This window comes from Marmota flaviventris, chromosome 10 (genome assembly GCF_047511675.1).
Source record: "Marmota flaviventris isolate mMarFla1 chromosome 10, mMarFla1.hap1, whole genome shotgun sequence".
NCBI classification, from domain to species: domain Eukaryota; kingdom Metazoa; phylum Chordata; class Mammalia; order Rodentia; family Sciuridae; genus Marmota; species Marmota flaviventris.
In genome coordinates, this window is record NC_092507.1 from 54,885,517 (window position 1) to 54,898,569 (window position 13,053).

Consider the following 13,053-nt stretch of genomic DNA (forward strand, 5'->3'; position numbering starts at 1 on the left):
CATGGTAAAAACTTTTCCATGTTGCAAATACGCTAGGAAAGTTACAATTTTATGTACTTAATCACATTTTATCTTAAAACTTAGAATACTAAAAGCTAAATTGTAATGCAGGGTTTCTTAGCCCTGCATTAGGGACTTCTTTGTTGTAGGGGCTGTCCTGAATACTCAAAAAATTTTAGCAGACCCTTGACATCCACCCACAAGATGCTCTGAAATGTCTCCAGACATTGCCAATGTACCTGTGGAGATAAAATCACCTTCAGTTGAGAGTCACATTAATTTTAAATGGGTTTTGATTAAAACATAGTGTGTGTATATATATATATATATATATATATATATATATATATATATATAAAATATATAAATAAAATAGAACTCATGTGTGTGAAAGAGTATGAGACCAAGTAAAGAGGCCATGAAAAAGAACTTTGAAAATTCTGCAGATATCTAGAATTCAAAGCAGTGTGAAAGAATAACAGCATTATTACTGAGTAAAAGCTTTCTGTTCCATCAAAAAGAAAACTTTGCCATTGTTAAAAAACAATTTAAAATGTCATGTGAAAGCATCATTAAAAAAACTGAAATAAATAAAATCTTACTTTTCCCTATGGTACTTTGTGCCGGCCCTTGATCCCAATCTTTAGGACGTACATTTGCTTTACTATCTGATTTAATTGCAGATTGTTTTGATGATAAAGATGAAAGTTCTAGAGCATTGTATGAATCAAACAAATCCGAGGTAGTGGCCATCATGCCTAAAGAGAAAGGAAGGAAAAATTATTTGAAATCAAAACTATCGTATCAGATTTACACAAAATCAGTCATAGCAAAATCTAAGAATATCTAGTACTTATTTTTTTTTAAATCACTGTATTTATAATAATGGCAGAAAGTAAATAAAAATGACAAAGAAATAATTCATGAGGCCACCTCAAGAGATCCTCTGTCATCACACTATTAGCATATACAAATAACTTAGTGCTTTAGGGATAGCTCCAAATTATCCTTACTGTAATTTCTGATCTCCACACCTCTTTTCCTTCTTTTTCAAGCTTATCTGGTAAAATATCAGCAGCCTGTTATTATGGGTCCACTTAGTGATATGGACCTGGATAATAACATGATAAGGTTTTTATGTTCTTACATATCATGGTCAACACATACATATTATATTCTCCAGATCTGTTTATTTGAAAAGAAATGATTCAATTTTTATCCAGTAAAAATTTCTTATATTCCTATTAATGTGAAAGGTTGTACTTGTTGAGAAAATGATAGATTCTGTTTTCAAGAAATTTGTAGAGGAGTATGGTTATTATCTCTTTTTAAACTTTGTTTAAGTTTGTTAAATTTGTTCATATCATCTAAAAATAACAATGGTCCCAAAACAAAAACTGGGCATATTACTAATCTTCAAATAATAATAATAATAATTTAAAAGTTGCAACCCCTTTCACTGCTGATTTATACCACTTTTTAGCAATTCTTTTATCAGTGATCACAAACAATATATTTCTAAATGTTAAACTTCCATCGCTTCTCAGCCTTTTGGCTAAGATCAAGTGTAAATGTTAAACTTCCTAACTTTCAGTTAAAGCATGGTGTTTTAATAAAATAATTCTTTTCCTTAAAAATTAAAAATAGAATCTAAACTCAATAAATGCAGTTACTTCATTGCTAGAACTATTGTTTTCCTAATATGAAATGAAGGAGCTTTGGTATCTAATGTTTTCAATAAGTAAGAATACTAACTCAAAATTTCATAATTTTCTATCTTAATGAAATTTTTTAATAGCATCTAATGAGTAATACAAAGAATAAATATTAGTATATTTTAATGAATTGGAAAGAGTACAATTTCTATGTTTATAATGAGACCTAAGAAAGAAATTATATCCATGAATATTGAATTACTTTTTTTTTTTTGGTAACCTTTAACTGAAAAGTTTGGTAAGCTCAGTATGTAGGAATATATTGTTACACAATCATTAATAATATAATTACTACACAAATAAATATACATATTACAAATTGGCAATGTTAAGATATTAGGGTGATTTAAAACTTTTTTATTTGAAGACAACAAATTACTGCTGATTTTAGTTTGAACATAATTACATTTCTTAGTTTAAATAAGTTTAACAGAAAACCTCCAAACCTCCAACCCATCAAACTATAAGTTAAATATGTTCATTTTTATATATCAAATAAATATACCCCAATGATAAATAAATTTATATTTCAAAAAATATATTTACATACCTCAATAAAGCTGTTAAAAAATAAAATCTCAAGCTACATGCCCTAATATTATGTTCAAGAAGAGTAATAAATAAAAAATGACTGCATTTTCCAATTTTATAGTTATATATTATTAAGGCTCTTAATTTAACTGGTAACAGAAAAAAAAAGTAGTTTAAATTATACTTTTTTTTTTTTCAGCATTTCTGGGTTGGTCTAAGGTATTTCCAGTGGGAAATGGGTTGTGATAGGAGAGTGTCCAGGAGCTTTAAACAATTAAGGGTGTTTTATTTGTTAGGCTGGCTAGTAAAGCACATGGAATTAATTCTTTCTTTACCCTACACATATGTGTTATACACTTCTATTAGTGGTAGTATTTCATAATAAATGTTTTTTAAGTATTAAATACATTATTTACACTAAGTATTTCAAATATAACCAAGTAAATAGTAAGGTTTAATCATACAATAAAAGCATATCTCTTCTCTGCCTGATTTTGAATGAAACTCCAAGATAGATGCACAAAATAAATGGAGATCAAAATATTACCTTCATTACTGGTAAGGGTGATTGAAAAATGTGGTCTTAAATCTGCAACTAAACAGATTAACTACTTCTTTCCTTCAGAATGTATGGAATAAATACTAACTAGCACAGCTAGATAAGCAACAACCTGTTCAGCAGGGGTGAGATCAGAATGCAAGCCTTCTGCAAGTGAAAAATCATAACTAAAAAATTTGGAAGTGGTCGAGCTTTAATTCATTTTCCTAAATACTTCTTTATCACATTAGTCACTTTTCCTTTCGTAGGAATGAATGAATAAAGTACACAGAGAGGTCAGAAATTATTAATTTAGCTGAATTACTTCTGTAAAGATTCACTTAACGTGAGAATGACCTTTCCCCTGACAATATACATATAGCAAATTCTGGTAAAGGTGGTTGTTCAGATAACTGAATTTCTTCAATTTATCTAAAGACACCTAATGGAAAAGAGATCAGGAACTAAATTAAGAGCAGTAATGGCAAGCTATAAACAGAGAAAAATCCAGGTAGATAACACTGTGTATGGGAGGTGGGGGGGGGGGGGGCGGAGGTGGGGGGGGGGCGGCGGTGGGGGGTGTCTTTCACTCCATTAATATTTTATATTACATAGATTGATTTCCATATGTTGACCCCCTCTTGCATCAGTGGGATAAACACTACCTGAGCATACTGTATAATCCACTTAATATGCTGCTGAACTGAGTTTATTTATACTTTGTTAAGGATATTTACATCCTTAATAATAATGAACATTGGTCTGTAGTTTTCTTTTATTTCAATTTCTTTATCTGACTTTGGCATCAGAATAATGCTGGTCTCATGAGTTTCAAAATGTTCCGTTCTTTTTTTCCCCTTCTCATTTTTGAAAAGATCTGTATTAAATCGTCTATAAATGATTCATAGAATTCACCTGTAAAATCTTTGATAGGAGGTTTTTGGTTACTAATTCAATCTCTTATTGTTTTAGTAAGCTTTAGCATCACTGTGACCAAACTACCTGACAAGAACAACTTAGAGGAGGAAAAATTTATTTTGCCATATGGGTATCAGAGGTCTCAGTCCATAGAGGCTCCATTCCTCTGGGTCCAAGGTTGAGGCCGAGGATGGACTCACTAGGTTCCAGCTCTCACAATCCAACTACTATATATCTGAACACTTCTGCATGAACACAAGGCATGAACACAAGACATTGGGGGATGTCTTATATCCAAACTATTAAATCTGTCATACATCTGTTGCGATTTTCTATTTCTCCTTGAGTCAGTTTTGGCACTGTGTGTGTGTCTAGGAATTTGTCCATTTTATTTAGTTATCTAATTTATTGGCATACAATTGTTCGTAGTATTATATTATAATCCATTTTGTTTTGGGAAGGTCAGGAGTCCCACTTTCACTTCTGATTCTGGTTATCTGAATCATTTCTCCATTTTTGGGTAGTCAATCTTGCAAAAGTTTTGTTAATTTTGTCTATCTTTTCAGACTACCAACTTTATTTATTTACTAGTTCTGAAATCTTCTTATCTCCACTCTAATCTTTATTATTCCCTTCCTTGTGCTAGCTTTTGGATCTTTACATCTTAAGGTATAAAGTTAGGTAACTGGTCTAACCCAGACCTGACACATGCTAGGCAAACATTCTACACTGAGCTATATCAGCTATAAATTTCGCCCTAAGCATTGCTTTCACTGCAGTCCATAAGTTCTAGCATATGGTATTCTCATTTTTATTTGTCTAAAAGTATTTTTCAACTTCTCTCGTATTTTATTCTTTAACTTACCAGTTAAGAATATGATGTTGATTTCTACATATTTGTGAACTTTCCACTTTTCCATCCATTATAGATTTTTAGTTTCATTACACTATGGTCAGAAAAGTTCTCTAGATGATTTCAAAATTTAAAATTTTATCAACTCATGTTTTATGTCCTAATATAATGGTCTATCTTAAAGAATGTTGCATGGAAACTTGAGAAAAATATGTATTTTGCTATTTAGAGGTTGAGTATTCTGTGTACGTTTGTTATTCTAGTTAGTTTATATTGCCATTAAAATCCTATATTTTCCTATTGATCTTGTTCATTGTTCATAATTGGCAGTGGTATATTGAAACTATTATTGTAAAATTGTTGATTTTATCCTCCAACTGTGTCTATTCTTGCTTTGTATCTTTTGGGGTTTTCTTGTTAGGTGTGTGTGTTTATAATTGCAATATCTTCTTTATAGATGTTTTTGTTTCTTATAACAATTTCTCTAAAGACTCTTGCATAATACTAGTATAACCGTCTTAACTTTCTTTTGGTTTCCATTGGCACTCTTTCGCATATACTTGTGTCATTGGATCTAAAAACCCTACTCCTTACACAGCTCCATCCCACCACTTTATGTTGTTTTCAAAATTATGTTTACACATTATATGCCCATTAACATAGTCTTATGTTATGTTAGTCTTATAATTATTGTTTTTCTTTTGGAGAGTGGGTACTGGGGATTGAACTCAGGGGCAGTCAACCACTGAGTCCTTTATGAGTCACTTTTCTATTATTGCTTTCAAGATTTTTCTCTTTGTCTTTTGACAGTTTAATTATCTAGTGTCTCTACCTGGATGTCATTGTTTATCCTTCTTATAGTTTGTTGACCCTCTTGGAAGTGCAGATTTATGTCTTTTATCAAATTTGAAAAGACTCTGGTCATTTCTTCTTCAAACATTCTTTGCATCCTTTATCTCCTTCCTCTCTGAGAGTGACATTATGTATATATAGCCATGCTTATGGTATCTCATGGGTCCCTTAGTGCTGCTCACTTTTATTTTTTTCTTTCTGCTACACAGGTTAGAATTTTTAAATTGATCTATCTTTAAGAATCAATGATTATTTCACCATCTTGCTCAAATCTACTATTGAAAACTCCAGTTTTTCCAGTTCAGTTATTATACTTTCAATCTCCAGAATGATTCTTTTTACAATTTCTTTTTATTGATATTCTTTATTTGTTCATATATCATTCTCTTCATTTACTTTAGATGTTTGTCATAGTTTCATTAAGCTCTATTAACATATCAAATGTAATTGATCTAAATTTTTGTTTAGTAAGTCCCATCTCTGTTTCCTCATGGAGAGTTTGTTAATTTATTCTTTAAATGAGCCACAATTTCTTGTTTCCTTGTATCTTTTATAATTTCTTGTTTAAAACTGAAAATTTAAATTATTATTTTAATTCCAGAAACCAGATCCTTTTGTGGGGGGAGGGTTACCAGGGATTGAACTCAGGGATACTTGACCACTAAGTAACATCCCCAGCCCTATTTTGTATTTTATTTAGAGGCAGTGTCTCACTGAGTTGCGTAGTGCTTTGCCATTGCTGAGGCTGGCTTTAGACTTGTGATCTTCTGCCTCAGCCTCCCAAGCCACGGGAATTACAAGTGTGTTACCACTGCGCCCTGCCAGAAATCAGATTCTTTATGCTCTTTGTTTTTAATAGTTTTCTGAGGATAATAATTGTTTGCTTAGCAAATTTTAAAAACAAAAATTTTGTAAAATTCTGTGTTCTCTGTCTTATGTTATCTCAGAACTCTTTGTTCTTTAGCTTGTGGTAAGCTACTGTCCTATCAAAAATTTCTTTGAATTCCTAGATCTCCCCTCAACCACCTCTCTCAAAAAATGCTTTTTAACTAAAAAAAGAAGAAAAAGAAAATAAATCAATTCCCAATCTTTGCAGATATGCTCTCTGTATTGGGACTTTCCTTCAATGTGTGGCCAAGCTATTTATAACTTTTCCTTAGCCTTCACTTCCTGTGCGTACTGAGCCTAGAAGTCAGTTAAAGGTAAAGACTTTAGGATCTTCTCATATTCTTTTGGAGAATGTATTCTACCCAAAGCATGTACGAAACTTTTCAAATTCCCCTGTATTTCCAGGCCTTGCTCAATACTCTAATTTCCAAAACAAACTCATCCGTACACTTTCCTTCACAGGGTTTGAGATATCCCTTGTTTGGTTAAGTTATATACTCTTGCCACAAGTAGCAGTGAGTTTTTTATGACAACTTCTCCAAATTCTCTTTTGTGAAATGCTAGTATACTCATATAATTTTCTTTTGGTTACTTCTGACATATTTTAATACATATTTGTGTCATTGTATATGTTTATTTTTCTTAGAATGTTTTAGCTGTGAATGGATAATTATGAGTATAATGCATTCTACTATTGTCATGTATGTAAGAAAAAAATAAATAAAAATAAAAAGTAAAAAAAAAAGAATGTTTTTGAAGAATGCCCTATGTACAGCTGCTTTATTGCTTGATAGAGTTTTGAGTTTGGTGAAAAAAAAAAAAACTGCTTTGTCTCAGTCCTTCAGGTAACCCCAAGACAGTTAAAGAAAACAAACTTAATTCTTTGAGATAAGATTCCCTTCGAGAATAAGATAGGCCAAGGTCTCATACTGCAAAGGTGGGTTATTGCCTTTAATACTACCACTATGTGGGGTGTGGTGGCACACATCTTCAATCCCAGCTACACGTGAGGCTGGAGGACGTGGATCATAAGTTTGGGCAACTTAGCAATTCCTTGTCTCAAAAAATAAAAAGAAATTTGGGATGTAGCTCAATGGTAGAGTGCCCCTGAGTTCAATTCTTTGCACAAACACACACAAAAAGACCACCACCTTAGAGGGAGTGAGGAAAAACAAGTGAAGATGCCACAAAAATTTCCTAGCAATGTTAAACAGCTTTTGTCTTTTATTGCTAAGAGTTAATGGGGTGCTTTTAATAAATCTTTTATGTTTCGTACATTTTACTTCTTTAGAACTCACTTTTCCTTCAACATTTTAATGTCACAATTTTCAAAGATCTAGCAAAATTTTGAAAGAATTTAAAGCTAGTACCAATGTATTTCATTACCTAAGTTCTCTGATTACCTTTCTACATACTTCCTTTATTGCCTATTAAGTTGCTTTTTTCTTGATTCAGCTCTTGCTTGGTTGCTATAGACCTTTGACTATTTTCTAGAATTCTGACAACAGTTCTTTTTTTTTGGTGGTGCCAGGGATTGAACCCAGGGCCTTGTGCATGCGAGGCAAGCACTCTGCCAATTGAGCTATATCCCCAACCCCAAGAGTTCATTTTTTCTCATTTTTTTTTTTTTGACATTTCTTTGGAGGAACATATTGCTGGAACCACCTATTCTGCCATCTTTGCTAATGTCATCATAAGACTATTTGTCAGTTAATGCTCTTGAGGTATCTGCTATAGTCTAGAATAGCCTCAAAAGCCTATGTGTTAAAGGCTTGGTAACCAGCATGTGGCACTATTGGGAAGTGGTGCAAACTTTGGGAGGTGGGACCTACTGGAAGGAGTTTAGTCAGTCAGAATGTTCTTGAAGGAGATATTGGGATGCTTGGTCTCTCCTTCGTATTTTGCTTTCTGTCTTCCATGAGGTGAACAGAGTTCTCCTTCCACATGATCCTGACACCATAGGCCCAAAGCACCAGGGCCAGGTGATTTTATATATATATATATGTATGTATCCAAAGTAAATCTTTCTTACTTATAAGTTAATAATCTCAGGCATTTGTCACAACAGCAAAAAACTGATTTTTAATAAAGTCCTAAGTAGATATTAATATTTCATACAAATAATGATCACTTGGTTTTCTCCTTAAAAATATTAATGTTCTACCAGGCACCGTGGCACATTCCTATAATCCCAGTGGCTCGGGAGGCTGAGGCACTAAGCAACTCAGTGGGACCCTATCTCTAAATAAAATACAAAGTAGGGCTGAGATGTTACTCAGTGGTTGAGTACCCCACCCCCACAAAAAAAAGAATATTAATGTTCTATATCTGTTCTTGTCTTACCACCAAAGTTGAAAATGCCAATACAAATGAAAGATTACTATAATAGTGGTATGCTTTTCTGGTTCCTATATTTCCATGGGGATTATCTCAGTTAATATTGAAACAAAATGTTTACTTTTTATTTCAAATATTTTATCAAGAAAGATCCTACCATGTCTTTACAGATAACTATATCAAGACTGAATCTGAATATATTAAATGCTTTTTATCTTTTTGTAAGAGATATTAATCTTCTGCCCTCAGTACTCCTCATTCTAAGGTTTTCAAAGCCAGACTGGCATATACACCATTAGTACTCTGATCTTCAGGCCTTCAAACCATACTATCAGTTTTCCTGGGTTTACAAATGATAATTCATGGTACTTCTCAACCTCCATAACCATATAAGCCAATACCTTATAAAAAAAATCTTTTTATACAGATATATGTTACTTAAAAACAGTTACAAATTAAGAAAGTTATGATATCATTAGGTAATATAATCTAATTCAATTATCATCATATATGTGGTCCATCACTGATTGAAACATGGTTAGCACTGCATGACTATGTGTGTACATGTGTGTGTGCACCTTATTGATTCCATTTCTCTAAAGAATCCTGCCCAATGTACACATATTATAAATTACTCTCATATTTATGGATTAAGCCTCTAAGAAGATCCTTGATGTGGGCTATATTAGGGGGCTTAGGGGTTATTCTTTGGTAAAAACTTTCGCATTACTTCAATTATCAAGTAGAATTCTGTCATTTTTTTTTTTTTTAAAGAAAGAGTGGGAGAGAGAGAGAGAGAGAATTTTTTAATATTTATTTTTTAGTTCTCGGCGGACACAACATCTTTGTTTGTATGTGGTGCTGAGGATCGAACCCAGGCCGCACGCATGCCAGGCGAGCGTGCTACCGCTTGAGCCACATCCCCAGCCCGAATTCTGTCATTTTTTGAGCAGTTTTGATAATTTTGAGTTCTATAAAGAATGATTCTTTCCTTTATTTTTAAATCTATTAGTAAAAGTAGCAACAAAGAACTCCTTAATCATAAATCCTAGAATTAGACTTACCAAATACAGCTTAATAGCTACAGACCTCTCCATGTTGAGTAATCTCTCTTTAAAATTTGTAGCCTGGAGAAGCCAATCTGAATCATATTTTCTGCTGCCTGCAGGGTACCAGGAAAAGGAAAGCAAGGAACCATGCATATCCACATTTCTACTCCCTAACTGATCAATTAGGTAAGTCACACCTTTATTCCTAGGTAGAAATGAGTAAGAGAATAACAGTGGAGATGAACACACTCATTTATACTCTCTCAAATAAAAGAAAATATTAGGAATAGGGAATAAATGCTCCCACCTGTAAGACAGATTAGGCAAGATACACACACACTTTGCCTCATCTATTTCTACAAATGATTTAATAATTTTTGTTTCTCTAGGTGTAAAACTAATCCATTAATAAAAATGTTTTTATTAAAAACTGATTAAATGTTTTTGCTAGAAGTTCATTTTAATCTTTTAAAAAATTTGTTTATAGTTTTGTTGAGTAGTAAAGGCAGTTAAGATCATCTATAACCTTCCTTATAAGTATTCCTTTGGTCATACAGGAATGTTCTATATCTGTTCTTGTCTTACCACCAAAGTTGAAAATGCCAATACAATGATGAAAGATTACTGTAATAGTGGTATGCCTTTCTGGTTCCTATATTTCCATGGGATTATCTCAGTTAATATTGAAATGAAATGTTTACTTTTTATATACAGATTTTTGGCTATAAAATATTCTCAAGGATGTTAATTTGTAAAAATTGAGAGAGTAAGTGCAGTCATTAAGAACATAGGCTCTGGAGTAAGAACAAGTTAGCTAATTTCTTTTTTGCCTATTTCCTCATCTACAAAATGTGCAATAATAATAGTGCCTAACACATAGAGTTGTGAGAATTAAACCAGATAACATACATGAAAGGCCTAAAATAATGTCTAGAACATTTAAAATGTTAATTGTGGTAGATATTCTTTGTGACATACTAAATAATAAATTTATAAATCTTTCATGAACAACTGAAGAGTACAGAATACTATGATAGAGTATACAAAAAATCAAGATTGAGTTATGTTATTCAAATCTATATCTTTATTACTTGTTACCTTATTTTTCAAATTCTGAAAACTATAGATCACAGTACATAATTACTACTGTGAATTGTCCAAATTATTCTATTTTTGCTCTCTATATTTCAACATTTATTTGTTGATTGTCAGACTCAAGGAGCATATACTAAAACAGTAGTTTATCAAGGAGAATAAAACAAATTACCTTTGTCTTCTGTTATGATTTTATCACACTGAACATCTTTATTCTTTGGTGCACCATTAAAAGTCTGCATCATCCTTTCAACATATAAGTCATTGCCTAATCTATTTTTACAAAGGCTTTCATAATTCTTATTTCCTTGGCTGTAAAAATTAAAGTAAAACCAACTCATTAATAAAAATCAATTATAACTGCACATATTCTGTATGTATGTCACCATTCTCCATTTATGTCCTCAGCATCTAGATCTAGGATTTGTTACTTCTGTTTATTCTTATTCATAATGAATTATTTCTTTATTGGTTTGATGCATTTTTTACTTGATATTATTATCATTAATGTGGCTATACCAAAAAGTGAAGTCAGAGTTCAAAAATATTCTTCAGAAAAGATTAACTGACTTCCAAAGGATGCTTTTACACTGTACCTCTCAACATCTGGACTACTTTCAGTATCCACCAGGAATATACTAGCACTATCTCTATAGAGGTTTTAATAAGTTCTCTATAGAACTTTAATGTAAATATATAAAGTTATATACTCCTTCAAAATACTACTTTTGTGACATCCTCAAAGCATATTTACAGAATTGGTCAGTTCTTAGAACTTTTTTTAAAATTTCATTATTTTTTTTTTTTGCTCTGAGGAATTTAGAAATGTGTTTTCTAACTTCCAAATGCGTATGTGAATGTCTTTTAATTGTGGCTTATATTAGTGTTGTTGTTGTTGTTTTTCTTACTGTACTGCATTGTTAGAGAATTTAATCTATTTGATTCTACTTCTTTAAAATTTTTGAGACCTTGCTTCATGGATGTTCCATATTCTCAAAAAGAATGTGTTCTCTAACTGTTAAGGGCAGAGGTATGTTAAGTGCAGAGGTCATTAAGATTTTGTTCAAATTTTCTGCATATAAACTACTTTATTTCCTGGTTGACCTATCAATGATTAAGAGAGATGGTAAAATCTTCTATGTGTAATGATACTTATCAGGTTTCCAATTTTGTTCTCTATATACTGAGATTATTTTATTAGGAGTATTTAAGTTTATGCTTATACCTTTATACTATTGAGTGACCTTTGCCTCTGATAGGTGTTGTCAATTTGTTTCTTTGAAGTGATAAAAGTTTTTTTTTTCCTATATTTTTCTTCTATTTTAAAAATATCCTCTTTGTATTTGGTATTCTGGAGTAGTACAATGCACTGAATGTTTTTTATAGCTTTCTTATTTATTCCTATTTCTGTGAAATGGTGTCTCTCAATAGTTGAGAAAGTCATTATGACTCTGACCAGTACCTCCATTTAATTCTTTGTTTTGCTCTTTCTAACTGTATTAGACATATATCAGACCATTTTATTCTACTATAAACATAAACATATTTTTAACTTTTTTATACTTTGTTATTTTGTATAATTTATCCAGATCTATTTTCTAATTTATTAAATCTCTAATCAATTATGCTTACCATGTTGCTGTTTATTTTTAACAATCATATAAATATACTTTATTATAAAGTTCTTTTTCCAAACATGAGTCATAAATTTGATAGTTTCTTAATGTTAATGATGTTTTAACTCTTGCTTAAATATTTCACACATATATTATATATCTGATAACATCATTATCCACAGCCCTCAGTGTCTAGATCTAGGATTTGTTACTTCTGTTTATTCTTATTCATAATAAATTGTTTCTTTATTGGTTTGATGTATTTTTACCAAATTCAATCTGAGGAAACAGTAAGAGCCTGAATGGGGTATGCTTTCCTCCACAGATTTGTGTTTGCTTCTGAAAACAGCCAGCATTCCTAGTAATTTAGGATCTCTTAAGATAATTTAGGTGCTTTTCTCTCCCCTTTATTTTCAAAGAGATAGAGTCTCACTGTGTTGCTCAAGCAGCCGTGAACTCCTGAGCTAGGTTGTTTTTCTTTTTGTTAATTTTGGGGATTGAACCCAGACCCTCATTATTCTAAGTACACATCTACTATAGAGCTACATCCTCAGGCCCCTTTTTTGGGGGGTCCTAGGTACACTTTCCCTTACTTTGTATAAGCCGGTAAAACTATGTTATTCATGACCTAATTCTATTAAACTTTAGAGTCCAAATAATT

General features: G+C 31.8%; 1 protein-coding gene across 3 annotated transcripts in view; it reads right to left on the minus strand.

The window, feature by feature from the left end:
* Positions 1-13,053, minus strand: part of Dnai4 (dynein axonemal intermediate chain 4) — a 117,559-nt gene that overhangs the window by 72,237 nt on the left and 32,269 nt on the right. For all 3 annotated transcript variants that reach the window (XM_071617938.1, XM_027949563.3, XM_071617939.1), the window contains 2 exons: positions 10,949-11,088; positions 603-758 (listed from right to left, as the gene is read on the minus strand). In XM_071617938.1, the coding sequence (XP_071474039.1) occupies positions 603-758; positions 10,949-11,088 (296 nt within the window). The remainder of the gene's footprint in view (positions 1-602; positions 759-10,948; positions 11,089-13,053) is intronic.